Source organism: Hemitrygon akajei, chromosome 8, assembly GCF_048418815.1.
Source record: "Hemitrygon akajei chromosome 8, sHemAka1.3, whole genome shotgun sequence".
NCBI classification, from domain to species: domain Eukaryota; kingdom Metazoa; phylum Chordata; class Chondrichthyes; order Myliobatiformes; family Dasyatidae; genus Hemitrygon; species Hemitrygon akajei.
The window spans coordinates 153,505,251-153,521,517 of record NC_133131.1 but is presented as its reverse complement, the minus strand read 5'-3'; the positions used below and the strand labels follow the sequence as shown (position 1 = coordinate 153,521,517).

At 40.9% G+C, this 16,267-nt stretch overlaps 1 protein-coding gene across 5 annotated transcripts in view; it reads right to left on the bottom strand.

The window, feature by feature from the left end:
- The window catches only part of esyt2b (extended synaptotagmin-like protein 2b), a 214,596-nt gene that overhangs the window by 46,185 nt on the left and 152,144 nt on the right, over window positions 1-16,267 (bottom strand). For all 5 annotated transcript variants that reach the window (XM_073054866.1, XM_073054867.1, XM_073054869.1 and 2 more), the window contains exons 8-10: window positions 13,180-13,300; window positions 7,502-7,678; window positions 3,403-3,485 (exon numbers count right to left, since the gene is read on the bottom strand). In XM_073054866.1, the coding sequence (XP_072910967.1) occupies window positions 3,403-3,485; window positions 7,502-7,678; window positions 13,180-13,300 (381 nt within the window). The remainder of the gene's footprint in view (window positions 1-3,402; window positions 3,486-7,501; window positions 7,679-13,179; window positions 13,301-16,267) is intronic.

Genomic DNA, 16,267 nt, shown 5'->3' with positions numbered 1-16,267 from the left:
CAATGTCCTGCTGTAACCTCTGACAGCCCTCCACACTATCCACAACACCCCCATACGATAGGGTCTTTGTCACCAGCAAACTTACTAACCCATCCCTCCACTTCCTCAGCCAGGTCATTTATAAAAATCACGAAGAGTAAGGGTCCCAGAACAGATTCCTGAGGCACACCACTGGTCATAGACCTCCATGCAGAATATGACCCGTCTACTACCATTCTTTGCCTTGTGTGCAAGCCAGTTCTGGATCCACCAGGCAATGTCCCCTTGGATCCCATGCCTCCTTACTTTCTCAATAAGCCTTGCATGGGGTACCTTATCAAATGCCTTGCTGAAATCCATATACACTACATCTACTACTCTTCCTTCATCACTGTGTTTAGTCACATCCTCAAAAAATTCAATCAGGCTCGTAAGGCACGACCTGCCCTTGACAAAGCCATGCTGACTATTCCTAATCATATTATACCTCTCCAAATCTTCATAAATCCTGCCTCTCAGGATCTTCTCCATCAACTTACCAACCACTGAAGTAAGACTCACTAGTCTATAATTTCCTGGGCTATCTCTACTCACTTTCTTGAATAAAGGAACAACATCCGCAACCCTCCAATCCTCTGGAACCTCTCCTGTCCCCAATGATGATTAAAAGATCATCGCCAGAGGCTCAGCAATCTGCTCCCTCACCTCCCACAGTAGCCTGGGGTACATCTTATCCGGTCCCGGCAACTTATCCAACTTGATGCTTTCCAAAAGCTCCAGCACAACCTCTTTTTTAATATCAAGAAAGCTCAAGCTTTTCAGTCTGCTGCAAGTCATCACTACAATCACCAAGATCCTTTTCCACAGTGAATACTGAAGTAAAGTACCTCTGCTATTTCCTCTGGTTTCATACACACTTTCCCACTGTCACACTTGATAGGTCCTATTCTTTCACATCTTATCCTCTTGCTATTCACAGACTTGTAGAATGTCTTGCGGTTTTCCTTAATCCTGCCCACCAAGGCCTTCTGGCTCTCCTAATTTCCATTTTAAGCTTTTTTCTGTTAGCCTTATAATCTTCTAGATCTCCAACATTATCCAGCTCTTTGAACTTTTTGTAAGCTTTTCTTTTCTTCTTGGCCTTTGTACACCACGGTTCCTGTACCCTACCATAACTTCCCTGTCTCATTGGAACGTACCTATGCAGAACTCTACACAAATATCCCCAAAACATTTGGCACATTTCTTCCGTACTTTTCCCTGAGAATATCTGTTCCCAATTTAAGCTTCCTATTTCCTGCCTGATAGCCTCATAATTCCCCTTCCTCCACTTAGGGTCTCGGCCTGAAATGTCAACTATACTTTTCCATAGATGCTGCCTAGCTTGCTGAATTCCTCCAGTATTTTATGTTGCTTGGATTTCCAGCATCTGCAGATTTTCTCATTTGGAATAAGAAAGATATGACCACATTAATAGGATTATATCAGAGACCACCCAGCAGTCCCGAGGATTTAGAGAAGCAAATTTGTGGAGAAATTGTAGATTGTTGCAAGAAACATAAGGTTGTCATAGTAGATGATTTTAACTTTCCATATATTGACTGGGACTGACTGCCATGTTGTAAAAAGGCTGGATGGAAAAGATTTTGTAAAATGTGTTCAATAAAGTTTCCTTAATCAGTATATGGAAGTTCCAGTTAGGGAGAGTGTGATACTAGATCTCCTATTAGGGAATGAGACAGGGCAAGTGACAGAAGTTTGTGGGGGAACACTTTGCATTAGTGATCATGTTGCCATTACTTTCAAGGTAATTTTGGAAAAAGGTAGCTCTGGTCCTCAGGTTAAGAATCTCAATTGGAGAAAGGCCAGTTTTGATGGTACCAGAAAGTGGGAAGCCTTCAAAAGTGACATTTTGAGTAGTATTTGCACGTTCCTGTCAGAATAAAAGGTAACAATAACAGCTTTAAGAAACCTTGGCTTTTAAGAGATGAGGCCCTGGTTAAGAAAAATAATTGAGATGCATAGCAGGTATAGATAAATATGAACAAATGAGGTACTTGATGAATATAAGATATACAAGTGAACGCTTCAGGAAATCAGGAGAGCCAGAAGAAAGCATGAGGTTGCTCTTGCAAGCAAGGTGAAGGAGAATCCTACGGGCTTCTACAGATATATTGAGGAAAAGGATAGTAAGGGTCAAAATTGGTCCTCTGGAAGATCAGAATGTTAATCTATGTGTAGAGCCAAAAAAGTTGGGGGAGATCTTAAATGAATTTTTTGCATTTGTGTTTACTTGGGAGAGATTAGACATTGGCTTCATGGAAGAAGCCAGAGAGTGGTACCAGATGATTGCCTCTCTGATTGGAGGCCTGTAGCTAATGGTATGCTGCAGGGGTCAGTGCTGGGTCCATTGTTGTTTGTCATCTATATCAGTGATCTGTATGATAATGTGGTAAACTGGATCAGCAAATTTGCAGATGACGCCACAGTAGGGGATGTGGGGAAGAATATCACAGTCTGTAGTGGGATATGGACCAGATGGAATTTAATGCAGACAAGTGTGAGGTGTGGCACTTTGGAAGGACCAATCTGTGTAGGGCACCATGGAGTGTGGTAGAAGACAGATCTGGGAATACAGATCCATAATTCCTTGAAAATGGAGTCATAGGTAGATCGGTTCATAAAGAAAGCTTTTGGCACATTGACCTTCATAAATCAATGTACTGAGTACAGGAGTTGGGATGATATGTTGAAATTATTTAAGACATTGGTGAGGCCTAATTTGGAGTATTTTGTGCAGTTTTGGTCACCTACCTGCAAGAAAGATGTAAATAAGATCAAAAGAGAAAATTGACGAGGACATTGGCCCAGAATTTGAGTTATAGGGTAAGGTTGAATAGGTTAGGACTTTTTCCCCTAGGACATAGAAAATTGAGGGAGGCTTTGATAAGAGATGCTTATCCTCGGCCATTAGGCTCTGTAATGAGTCAATCTATAGCCGATGAGCCCCTCCTGCTAGATTGTTTGTGGTAACTTATTTTTATTATTCTAATTCTCTTCTAATATTTTTAACTATGCACTTGTAATGTTACTGTGACACTGTAATTCCCTTTGGGATCAATAAAGTATCTATCTATCTCTTTATCTATCTAAAATTATGGGAGGTATAGATAGGCCAAAAGCAAGCAGGTTTTTTCCATTGAGATTAGGTGAGACTGCAACTACAGGACATAGGTTGAGGGTCGAAGGTGAAATGTTTAAAGGGAACAGGCCACAGAGAATGCAACACAGCAGACAGCAAAAGATCATAAACAACAGGACAAATTCAGCAATTTGTGCAACAAATGGTACAACATTTTATCTTTTCTTAATATGTGCTCATCAGTTTATCATCAATATAATACAAAAATTTTCATTTTTTACCTGCCAAGGAAATCATCTTTGTCTGGATCTTCATCAAAGAGTTCAATCTCAAGTAACTGGCCAGGACTTTCATAGATCAATGCCTTTGAACAGAAAATATTTAAACAAAACTTAAGTTATATGTGACAAAATTAGGTCGCAGTTTTACAGAATAAATAATGAAAATAGTCCTCGTATGATATTTTTGAATGAAGCATCTATGCACTGATTTAAAACTCATTTTGTCATGATACTGGAGGCTATTCAGCCAATCAACCTGAAAAATCCAATCTCAAATGCCCATTAACACCCTGCAATTCTGGATGTTACTTATAACAGAAAACTAATCATTCAACACATCTTTGGTTATTGGAAAAATCCATCACACTGGGAGGAGATCCATACGGTCACAGGGTGAACATACGAACTCCATACTGACAGTATAGGTCAGGATCAACTTGGGATTGCTGGAGATGCACAACAGCAGCACAAATGCTGCATCATCTAACTGATAAAGTTGGTAAGGTGCTGATTATCAGCCACCTTCTTGAACCATTGCAGTTCTTGAAAGGATAATGTAACACTGGAGGCAGTTCAAAACAAGGCTTAATTCCTGGGAACACACACAAAATGCTGGTGGAACGCAGCAGGCCAGCAGCGTCTATAGGGAGAAGCACTGTCGACGTTTCGGGCCGAGACCCTTCGTCAGGACGAACTGAAAGAAAAGTTAGTAAGAGATTTGAAAGTAGGAGGGGAAGGGGAAATCTGAAATGATAGAAGACAGGAGGGGGAGGGGTGAAGCTAAGAGCTGGAAAGGTGATTGGTGAAAGGGATACACAGCTGGAGAAGGGAATGGATCAGGGGACGGGAGGCCTAGGGAGAAAGAAAGAGGGAGGGGAGCACCAGAGGAAGATGGAGAGCAGGCAGAGTGATTGTGAGAGGGGCAGAGAGAAAAAAAAGGAGGGGCAAATAAATAAATAAATAAATAAATAAGGGATGGGGTAAAAAGGGAAGGAGGGGCATTAACGGAAGTTAGAGAAATCAATGTTCATGCCATCAGGTTGGAGGCTACCCAGATGGAATATAAAGTGTTGTTCCTACCGTCAAGATGAAGCCACACTCAGGTTGGAGGAACAACACCTTGTATTCCATCTGGGTAGCCTCCAACCTGATGGCGTGAACACTGATTTCTCTAACTTCCGTTAATGCCCCTCCTCCCCTTTCTACCCCATCATTTATTTATTTATTTATTTCCGCCCTCCTTTTTTCCCCCTCTCTCTGCCCCTCTCACAATCACTCCTTTCCTGCTCTCCATCTCCCTCTGGTGCTCCCCTCCCCCTTTCTTTCTCCCTAGGCCTCCCATCCCATGATCCTTTCCCTTCTCCAGCTTTGTATCCCTTTTGCCAATCAACTTTCCAGCTCTTAGCTTCACCCCTCCCCCTCCTGTCTTCTCCTATCATTTCAGATCTCCCCTCCCACTCCAACTTTCAAATCTCTTTCTATCTCTTCTTTCAGTTAGTCCTGACAAAGGGTCTCGGCCCGGAACGTCGACTGTGCTTCTTCCTATAGATGCTGTCTGGCCTGCTACATTCCACCAGCATTCTGTGTGTGTTGCTTGAATTTCCAGCATCTGCAGATTTCCTCGTGTTTGCTTAATTCCTGGGATTAGATGACATATCAACAGAGGACTGATAGGTTGCCTCTGACCTGCTGCAATTCACCGACTGCCACAACAAGTCCACAGCAGAAATAATCTCACTGGCTCTTCACTCTGCTTTGGAGCACCTAGACGACAGTACAACATAATGTATGACAGGCTGCTACTTATCAATTATAGCTCAGTATTTTAACACTACCATTCCCTCCGTACTAGTGACCAAGCTTCAAAATGTGAGCCTCGGTACCTCTTTCTGCAACTAGATCCCTGACTTCCTATTGTGAGACCACAGTCAGTGTGGACTGATAATTCTCGATGAGAAACAACACAGGAACATCTCAACCATGCATGCTTAGCCCATTGCTCTAATTTTTCGGTACTCATTGAGAAATCACCACAAGTCCACATTTGTGATCCTTCGGCACTCCTCATTAAACCAGATTTTTGAGGTTACAAGGTATGGTGGTGTAAATTACTGCTTCTGCTGATGGTTCACAGGCCCTCATGGAAGCTCAGCTTTAAGCTACCAAATGAGTCCAAGCTATTCAACATGATTGTACTGCCCAAGCAAAACAGATCCCCTCACTGTGAAGAATATTATTACTATTTATAACACTTATAAATTATGAAAATATTAAATTTTCAATTAGCAGAACCCAACTGACTAAAACAGCTAAAAGATGAAGCCAAGTGAATTATTATGAAAAAACAAATGAGCTGAATTTTGCAGGAAACCAAAATTAGCATCTCTGCTCGGGGTTGGAAAGCCATGTATCTGAAAGAGGAACATTCACACTGGTAGCTCCATGTACATAACTGGAATATTTCAGACCAGCAAAAAAAATCCAGGACCTGTTTTACTGAGTCTTGCATTGGTGCCTATGAAGAAACATCCACTACGTTCTAAAGAGGAATGGAGAGAACTATCAATGAAAGCCATTGGAGCATCTAACAGGAATATCTGCTGTGTTGAACAGAGCTGCTAGGAGGAACCCAAAGTTGCCAGAACAATGAGAGTGTGCAGATGGGCTGATTTTAAAAATAGTTTTACTGAACCATGCAGGTCAACTAAACCAAAATACAATTTAAAATATTGGAAATGAACTGAAATTAATCCAGCAAACTCTCAGCTAGGAAACACGAGTGAATCTGCAGATGCTGGAAATAAATAAAAACACAAAATGCTGGCAGAACTCAGCATTTATGGGAGGAGGTAGGAATTTTTAAAAAATGTATACTTCCTACATAATTAAGCTAAGTATATAATAGTTTCATTAGTTGATTTAGATAGCAGTTCAATATTGTCATTCAAAATTTTAACTTGAGATTTTAAAAGCATTTCAAGATTAACTATTATTGTGTTTTTATATGCAAGTCAATTTCAATTAAAAAAGTACCGGTAACCTGCTTTCACAAAACATACCAAAGTATGGTAACTAGAAGGCATATGGCATGCTTGCCTTTATTAGTCAGTGGTTCAGAAGGCATATGACATGCTGGTCTTTATCAGTTGAGGCATGAGTTCAAGAGTCAGGGAATTATCTTGCAGCTTTATTAAAAGTATAGTTAGGGCCATCTGGAGCACTGCATACAGCCCTGGCTGCCCTATTAAAGGAAGCATGTTGAGGTTTTGGAGAGGGTGGAGAAGAGGTTTTACCAGGATACTGTGTGAGTTAGAGAGGTTGGGCAAACTTGGGTTGTGTTCTCTGGAGCAGCAAAGTCTGAGGGGAGATAAGATAGAGATTATAAGTTTATGAGAGCAACACACACAAAATGCTGGAGGAACTCAGCAAGCCAGGCAGCATCTATAGAAAAGAGCACAGTCGACTATCAGGCAGAGAAAAGAAGATGAGGAGTCAGTTAGAAGGGAGAGGAGGAGGAGGAAGCACAAGATGATAACTGAAATTAAGTGGGGGAAGGGGTGAAGTAAAGAGCTGGGATCACAGAGGGGGAGATTATGAGAGGCATAGATAGAGTCGACAGTATCTTTTCTCCCCAGAGCCAGAATGTCTAACACCAGAGGTTATGCACTTAAGGCGAGAAGGAGTAATTTCAAAGAAGATGCAAGGGGCAAATTGCATTTATTTTTATACTCTGCACTGCCTGGGGTAATGGTAGAGGCAGAAATATTACATTTTTAAGAGACTTCTAGATTGATACATGAATAAGAAAAGAATATGGATTTTATGTAGGCATAAGGGATTACTTCGATTGGCCAATTTATTTGGTTCAGCACAACATTGTGGTTCAAAGGGTCTGTTCCTGTGCTTTTCCTATACTGTTCTATGTTCAATGTAACTGAAACATACTCCAGCTTAAAGCAGCTTCGAATGGCCTCTTAAAACAATCTCAGCATTGAATGACCTGGGCAAGTGTCCATGGAATTCAGGAGCCAGTATAATGATCCAACTTGCCCTACTTGCATATAGAACTAGTACAGATTCATAGTCAAACTATAACTACCTCATAAACTTCATTCCACTTTGGATTCAGATTTTCCTTGATAGTTTTGCTTTGGAACATCTGGTTACCAATACGAACAATGCCATAAGGGTCAGATTTTCCTTTTGCAAGTCCTTTCATATATGTGTCCTTCCACATCAGATCTTGAGCTTCAATGAAGTATATTCTTAGAAACCCCTATGAAAAAGAAAAGAGTAAATGGAAATAAATAAAATCCATCATCTGACATAATCAGCAGAATTAGATGAGGATTGATTACGTTAGTAACTTCATTTATAGTTCTCAAACAGCATCAGTCATAATGTAAAACAACTAAACTGAATATAACAACTATAAGAATCATTTATGGAGGGAAAAGAGACCAAGCAGAGATGTCTGGTCAAGCTTCCATACTTTAACTATTACACAAGCTTTTATGACAGCTGTAGTATAGTCCACCAATACCTATAACCAGAGAGATGTAAAAATTGGGTTTAGAATTATAAACGGTCATTTCAGCCTAACAAGTCCATGCTGACTATGGTGCCCACAAACTAATCCCAAATTTCCTACATTTATCCCTCTAAGTTGCACCCCTCCAAGTACTTTTTCAATGATTCTGTTGTATCTGTCTCAATGACTTCCACTGGCTGTTCCTTCCATATATTCACCACACTCCGCATGAAAAGGTTACCCCTCTCACCTGAAATCTATGCCCACTCGGTTTGGACTTCCTGACTTGGGGAAAGACCGTTCCCATCCACCTTCTCCCTGTAACTCAGGCCTTCTCATCCTGGCAATATCCTCGTAAATCTTTTCTGCCCTCTTCAGTTCAACCACATCTTTCTTCTAACAGGCGATCAGAACTGTACACAGTACCCAAAGTGTGGCTTGACCATAGACTTATACAACTGCAACATGCTGTCCTAAATCCTATACTAAAGGCCCTGACTTGCCGCTGTGCTAAACACCTTTCGCACCACCGTCTGTGCGACAATGCTTTCAATGAGTTATGCACTTGTACTTGTCCTTCTTTTCCATTACGTTCCCTAGTGCCCAATTATTCATAGTATACTGTAGGTCCAAAGCTGGTTTGACTTTCCAAAATGCATTACCTTACACTTAACTGTATACAAGTCCATTTGCCACTCATCAGCTCACATCCCTAACTGACCAAGATCCCCACGTAGCTGAAAAATAACCTTCTTTGCTATAAACAACACGTCCTAATTTTGTGTCACCTACTAATTTACTGATTAAGCCTTGTACATTTGCATCAAAATCATTTGTATAAATAATAATTCACAACACTGACCTCTGTGGTACACCACTAGTCACCTAATCCACTGTGAGAAACAACCTTCTGCTTCCTACCTCTAAGCCAATTTTAACCTACCTAACTAGCTCTCCCTGGATTCTATGGGACTTCAGCTTCCAGACCAGTCCAATATGCAGGATCTTGTTAAAGGCCTTGCAAAAGTCCCAACAGAGAACATCCACTACCCTACTCTCATCTATCTTTTAGATTACCTCTTCAATACACTCTAAAAGGTTGTCAAGGATGCCTTTCCACCCAAAAAGTGATGCTGACTATCCAAAAGCTGGTAGATTCTGTCCCTCAGAATTCTCACCAGTAACTTCCCCACCAATGATATCAGCCTAACCAACCTATAGTTTCTGGGGTTCTACTTGCTACTATTCTTAAACAATGAAACATTAACTACCAGTACCAGTACTACCAGTAACAATCAAGCAGATATCTTTGCAAGGACCTCCACGATTTCTCCTCTAGCCTCCCACTATGTCTGAGGATGCACTCAGTTAAGCCTGGGGATTTATCTACCTTAATGTGCTGTAAGCATTCAAATATCTTCGTGGTAATATGAATATGCTCTGAAACATCTCTACTTAATTCCCTCATCACTTGAGCAAACATGTTTTTCTCTTCAGTAAATAGAAGAGAAACATTCATTAAAAATCTCATCCACCTTCTACAGGCAGCCCTGTGATCTCTAAGGGAACCTATGCTCTCACTAGCCATCCTTTTACTCTTAACGTGGTTACAGAATCTCTTGGGATTTTACTTAATTTTACCTGCAAGATCTATCTTATACTTTCTCTTTGCCTTCCTGATTTCCCTCCTAGTAGTATTCTTCGACTTTTTATACTTATCAAGGAACTCACTCATCTCTGACCTCCTAAACCCAATGTCAGAATCAAAATCAGGTTAATTATCACCAGCATGTGACGTGAAATTTGTTAACTTAACAGCAGCAGTTCAATATAACACATAATCTAGCAGAGAAAGAAAAAAAACCATAATAATAAATAAACAAGTAAATCAATTATGTATATTGAATAGATTATTAAAAACAGTGCAAAAACAGAAATACTGTATACTAAAAAAAGTGAGGTAGTGTCCAAATCTTCAAAGTCAATTCAGGAATCAGACGGCAGAGGGGAAGAAGCTGTTCCTGAATCGCTGAGTGTGTGGCTTCAGGCTTCTGTATCTCCTACCTGATGGTAACAGTGAGAAAAGGGCATGGCCTGGGTGCTGGATGCCTTCAATAATGGATGCTGCCTTTCTGAGACACCACTCCCTAAAGATGTCCTAGGTACTTTGTACACCAGTGCACAAGATGGACCTGACTAGATTTACAACCTTCTGCAGCTTCTTTCGGTCCTGTGCAGTAGCCCCTCCATACCAGACAGTGATGCAGCCTGTCAGAATGCTTTCCACTGCACAACTATGTAAGTTTTTGAGTGTATTTGTTGACATGCCAAATCTCTTCAAACTCCTGATAAAGTATAACCACTGTGTTGCCTTCTTTATGACTACATCAATGTGTAGGGACCAGGTTAGATCCTCAGAGATCTTGACACCCAGGAACTTGAAGCTGTTCACTCTCTCCACTTCTGATCCCTCTATGAGGATTGATTTGTCTTCCTTCGACTTACCCTTCCTGAAGTCCACAATCAGCTCTTTCGTCTTACTGACGTTGAGTGCCAGGTTGTTGCTGCAGCACCATTCCACTAGTTGGCATATCTCACTCTTGTACGCCCTCTTGTCACCACTTGAGATTCTACCAACAATGGTTGTATCATCAGCAAATTTATAGATGGTATTTGAGCTATGCCTAGCCACACAGTCATGTGTATACAGAGAGTAGAGCAGTGGGCTAAGCACACACCCCTGAGGTGCACCAGTGTTGATCATCAGTGAAGAGAATATGCTATCACCAATCCGCACAGACTGTGGTCTTCCGGTTAGGAAGTTGAGGATCCAATTACAGAGGGAAGTACAGAGGCCCAGGTTCTGCAACTTCTCAATCAGGATTGTGGGAATGACGGTATTAAATGCTGAGTTAAAGTCGATGAACAGCATGCTGACGTAGGTGCTTCTGTTGTCTAGGTGGACTAAAGCCGTGTGAAGAGCCACTGAGATTGCGTCCGCTGTTGACTTTTTGTGACGATAGGCAAATTGCAATGGGTCCGGGTCCTTGCTGAGGCAGGAGTTCAGTCTAGTCATAAGCAACCTCTCAAAGCATTTCATCACTGTCAATGTGAGTGCTGCCAGGTGATAGTTGTTAAGGTAGCCCACATTATTCTTCTTTGCCACTGGTATAATTGTTGGCTTTCTGAAGCAAGTGGGAACTTCTCCCCATAGCAGTAAGAAGTTGAAAATGTCCAACAACTTCCGTTAGTTGTTTGGTGCAGATTTTCAGAACCTTACCAGGTACTCCATTGGGACCTTCTGCCTTGCAAGGGTTCACTCTCTTTAAAGACAGTCTAACATCGGATTCTGTGACAGAGGTCACAGGGTCATCAAGTGCAGCACGGATCTTCACAGTTGTAGTTGTGTTTCCCTTTCAAAGCGGGCATAAAAGGTGTTGAGCTCATCTGGTAGTGAAGCATCGCTGCCATTCATACTATTGGGTTTCGCTTTGTAGGAAGTAATGTCTTGTAATCCCTGCCAGAGTTGTCATGTACCTGATATCGCCTCCAAACTCGTTCGAAATTGTCCCTTCGCCCTTGAAATAGCCCTCTGCAAATCATACTTGGTTTTCTGGTACAGGCCTGGGTTGCCAGACTTGAATACCACAGATCTAGCCTTCAGCAAATGACATACCTCCTGGTTCATCCACGGCTTTTGGTTTGGAAATGTACAGCAAGTCTTTGTAGGCACACACTCATCCACACGGGTTTTAATGAAGTTGGTAACAACTGCAGCATAATCATCCAGGTTCGAAGATGAATTCCTGAAAACAGTCCAGTCCACCGATTCAAAGCAGTCCTGTAGGTGCTCATGTACTTCCCCTTGTCCAAACCTTCTTGGTCATCACTACTGGTGCTGCAGTCTTCAGTCTCTGCCTATACTCAGGGAGTAGAAGTACAGCTAGGTGATCAGACTTCCCAAAGTGAGGGCATGGAATATCACGGTAGGCATTCTCGATGGTGGTGTAACAATGGTCCAGTGCGTTGTTTCTTCTGGTATTACAAGTTATCTGTTGATGATAATTGCTTAGTGATTTGGTTCAGACTGGCCTTGTTAAAATCTCCCAAACCGATGGTGAAGGTATTAGGGTGCGTTGTTTCATGCATGTTGATCCCATTGCTCAGATCATCTAAAGCCTGCTTGGCATTGGCCTGAGGTGGAATGTAAACTGCAACCAGAATGACCCCAGAGAACTCCCGTGGTAAGTAAGAAGGATGGCACTTTACTGCTAGATATTCCAGGTCTGGTGAGCAGGATTGGGACAGCACTGATATATTTGTGCAGCAAGAAGAGTTGATCATGAGGCATACTCCTCCACCTCTGCTTTTGAGAGACTCTATAGATCAATCCTGACAATGTATAGTAAACTTGTCGATCTGAATCGCTGCATCCGGTACGGAAGGGGTTGACCAGGATCCTGTGAAACAAAGGACACACGCGGTCCTAACGGACCCTCTGATTCAGCACCCTAGCTCTGAGATCATCAGTTTTATTCACCACAGACTGCATGCTTGCCAGCAAGACCGTCGGAATAGGGAGTTTCCTTAAACGCACTTGTAATCCTGATCTTCACCCATGCTTTCTCCAAGGGCCCTTCCAACCACAGACTCTGTTGCTTCCATCGGTTTTAAGCAGTGATAGTTTGTTTAAACGAATTAAGACATCTTTGTTGATTGTACTGACCTTAGAAGCAGTTGTGCATTTTAGCTGTAACAGAAATATTTAATTGTATCCATTGAGAGTACTGTTGCTACTCGAGTCGGACCTAGATGCCCTGCATATATGCCTTCTTTTTCTTGACCAGAACCTTTAATGAACTTTTAATGACCAGAGCCTTTAATGAATGCTGTGGGGGCTCCATTATAGCTTCCTGTTAGAAAATCAGAAGATAAGTTCCTCTTATGACACTACAAATGTTCTTCAACACAATACTGCCCATAAGCTTATGCATATAATATTAGCTTTCTTAAATATTTCTCTATGGAAAGTCATTGGTCTATCAGTTCTATGCCATTCCTTTTTGCCAAAGAAACACACATAATCCCATTGCCCTGCTAAAAGTTAATCAACTACAGGCTTGTTTGTAAACAACTACTCAAGCTGAAATGTTACCAGTATAATTTTAATTAAATATTTCAATTTAAGCTAAATGCAAAAAAAAAACAAAAATCAGTACTTGGGCAGTTAGCATACTAGAACTTACTTTTGGTACAGGAAACCGCAGCTGAGTCAACTGCACCTCACTCACAAGTGGCACAGAGATACGATTTGGCAGCACCAGATAGTTGGAAATTATATCAAGGATAATTGTATCTGACAATCCACTGAAGGTTAAAAAAAAGACATGAATATGATTAAGCCATCTGGAGACAACTCAAACTTATCATGTGCATTAAGAAAAATCTTCATCTGTGCAAATGAAATCCACACTCCACTAGAGATACAACTTGAACGCTTAACTCTGTTCTCTCGTCCAGTGCCATTTCCTATCTTTATTTTGTATTTGTAGTATTTGCAACATCTTGCTTTCATTATTTGTTTAACCTTTGCACTTTCAACCTGGAAATTGAAACAAAAAATTTCCACCTGGTTGTTCTGGCCACATAACCTTGGTCTCTGCCCATGTAATTAGAATGTACATTCCAGAAGAGATATTGATCAATTTAGTTAGACTGATCCAATGCAAAATAAATGATATAAACATACCTCTATCTTTTATATATTTGTAATCAATCTGCTGTAAGGACTGCTACAGGATATTAATTCCATCAAGCTCATCTACAAAGGATTGCTATTACAAGAAAGCAGCATCCATCATCAAGGACCCACACCACCCAGGCCATGCTCTTCTCACTGCTGCTATCAGGAAAGTGGTACAGGGGCCTTAGGTCCCACACCACTGGGTTCAGGAACAGTTATTGCTCTTCAACCATCACGCTCCTGAACCACTGTGGATAACTCACCTCAACACCGAACTGATTCGACTCACTTTCAAAGATTCTACAACTCATGTTCTCATTATTTACTTATTTATTATTTCCTTTTTTTGTCTTTGTATAATCTGTCTTCTTTTACACATTGGTTATTTGTCAGTGTTTACGTTTAGCTTTTTTATTGACTGTTTTTTTTGTACTACTGTGAATGCATGCCTGCAAGAAAATTAATCTATGGTGATATGTACACTCTTCTATAATAAGCTTACTTTGAACTTTAATTACCAAAAAATAAACAAGCTAACAGTAAGATGCAATATAAATTGAAATGTTTAGTACCTAGCTAATTCAGTTGGTTTTTAAATGAATAGATCAGATAGCATTAACATACCCCATCTGGTCAATCATCCTAAAAATGAGCAACCCAAAAACATACATTCTTTCTACCACAAAAAACACCAAAGATTAATCTTTAATGTTTACTTTTAAAAGCAAAAACGTAGACATTTAAGGGAGGAGGATGGAAAATGTTGTTAAGTATTAATTCCAGATCCTGGAAAGTGAACAATGCTAACAAATTCAAAAAGCAATGAGTCAATACATTAATATAAGTTCCTTCTATAATACAAACATCCCATATCTGTAGAATATCAATGTAGTAAAATCAATGGTACATATGAAGGCATCTGACACCACCAATGTTGCTCAACGTTGTAGGAAATTTGTGTGCAATTCTGGCAATAAAATAGTTTGGCCTATTGCGCAGATTCAACTCTCTGTGCTTTACAAAATTAAACTAAATGCCAACTACCAAGAGAGGTTCTGACCTCTAATTGCTACTAACCTATGATGCTGTATGGCATATTTTAAGCTGCAACCAGATATCATAAATTTCTTAAGGATTTGGAGGCAGTGCCAACCTGCCTGCATTCTACTACAGGTTCTGTACCCCTTATCTGAAATGCTTGGGGCTGGAAGTGTTTCAAATTTTGGAATATATAATGAGGTAGCTTGGATTCGCGGTCATTTCCAACTCTGAATTTATGTGCTACTGGTAAGCAGTCTTTATTGTACACTAGTTGATCACACATATGTACTGATGTAGTCATTCAGCATGTTAGATTTTCATCAGCAATATAACCGTATAACAATTACAGCATGGAAACAGGCCATCTCGGCCCTTCTAGTCCGTGCCGATGCTTACACTCAACTAGTCCCACTGGCCCGCACTCAGCCCATAACCCTCCATTCCTTTCCTATCCATATACCTATCCAATTTTACTTTAAATGACAATACCAAACCTGCCTCAACCACTTCTACTGGAAGCTCATTCCACACAGCTACCACTCTCTGAGTAAAGAAATTCCCCCTCGTGTTACCCTTAAACTTTTGCCCAACTCTCAAATCATGTCCTCAACTTTGCCCCCTAACTCTCAAATCATGAGTTTGCCAATGATCTTGGCAAACTCATGAATTGATTTCTCTGCTGCTTAGTGATCAGCAGATGCTTTATCACCACAAATCTTTAAAAATCTAATGCTGTGCATTAATGTTTTGCAACCTACCTGCTGAATATTACAATTACCCTCAAGTTTCAGTTTGTCATGATAAATCTTTGCTTGCTTCATGATCAGTTAAGTGGCATATGTTCACTCCAATGCTGACGAATCCACTTTCAGTACACAACTGAGATATTTATTTTTCACTTTATGCAGTGTTTTTCTATTTTTCATTAACTTCTGTTCACTATATATGTGAGGTCACTTCTCAGAACTGTCTGTGGTGCACCTGTGTATCACCTGGGAACCTAACCAGAACCTTGTGGAATTTTCCATTTATGCCATATGACAGATTTTGGAGGTTTACTGATTTTGGAGTTTTGGATAAGGGATTCTCAATCTGTAGTATACTTTTATATGTAGGCTTAGAACAGAAATAGGTTGGTCGTGGCTGCCATGTGCAGAAGTTCGCTGATGACACGGCCATAGTGGGGTGTGTCAGGAATGGACAGGAGGAGGAGTATAGGAAACTGATACAGGACTTTGTGATATGGTGCAACTCAAACTACCTGCGTCTCAATATCACCAAGACCAAGGAGATGGTGGTGGACTTTAGGAGATCTAGGCCTCATATGGAGCCAGTGATCATTAATGGAGAATGTGTGGAGCAGGTTAAGACCTACAAGTATCTGGGAGTACAGTTAGACGAGAAGCTAGACTGGACTGCCAACACAGATGCCTTGTGCAGGAAGGCACAGAGTCGACTGTACTTCCTAAGAAGGTTGGCGTCATTCAATGTCTGTAGTGAGATGCTGCAGATGTTCTATAGGTCAGTTGTGGAGAGCGCCCTCTTCTTTG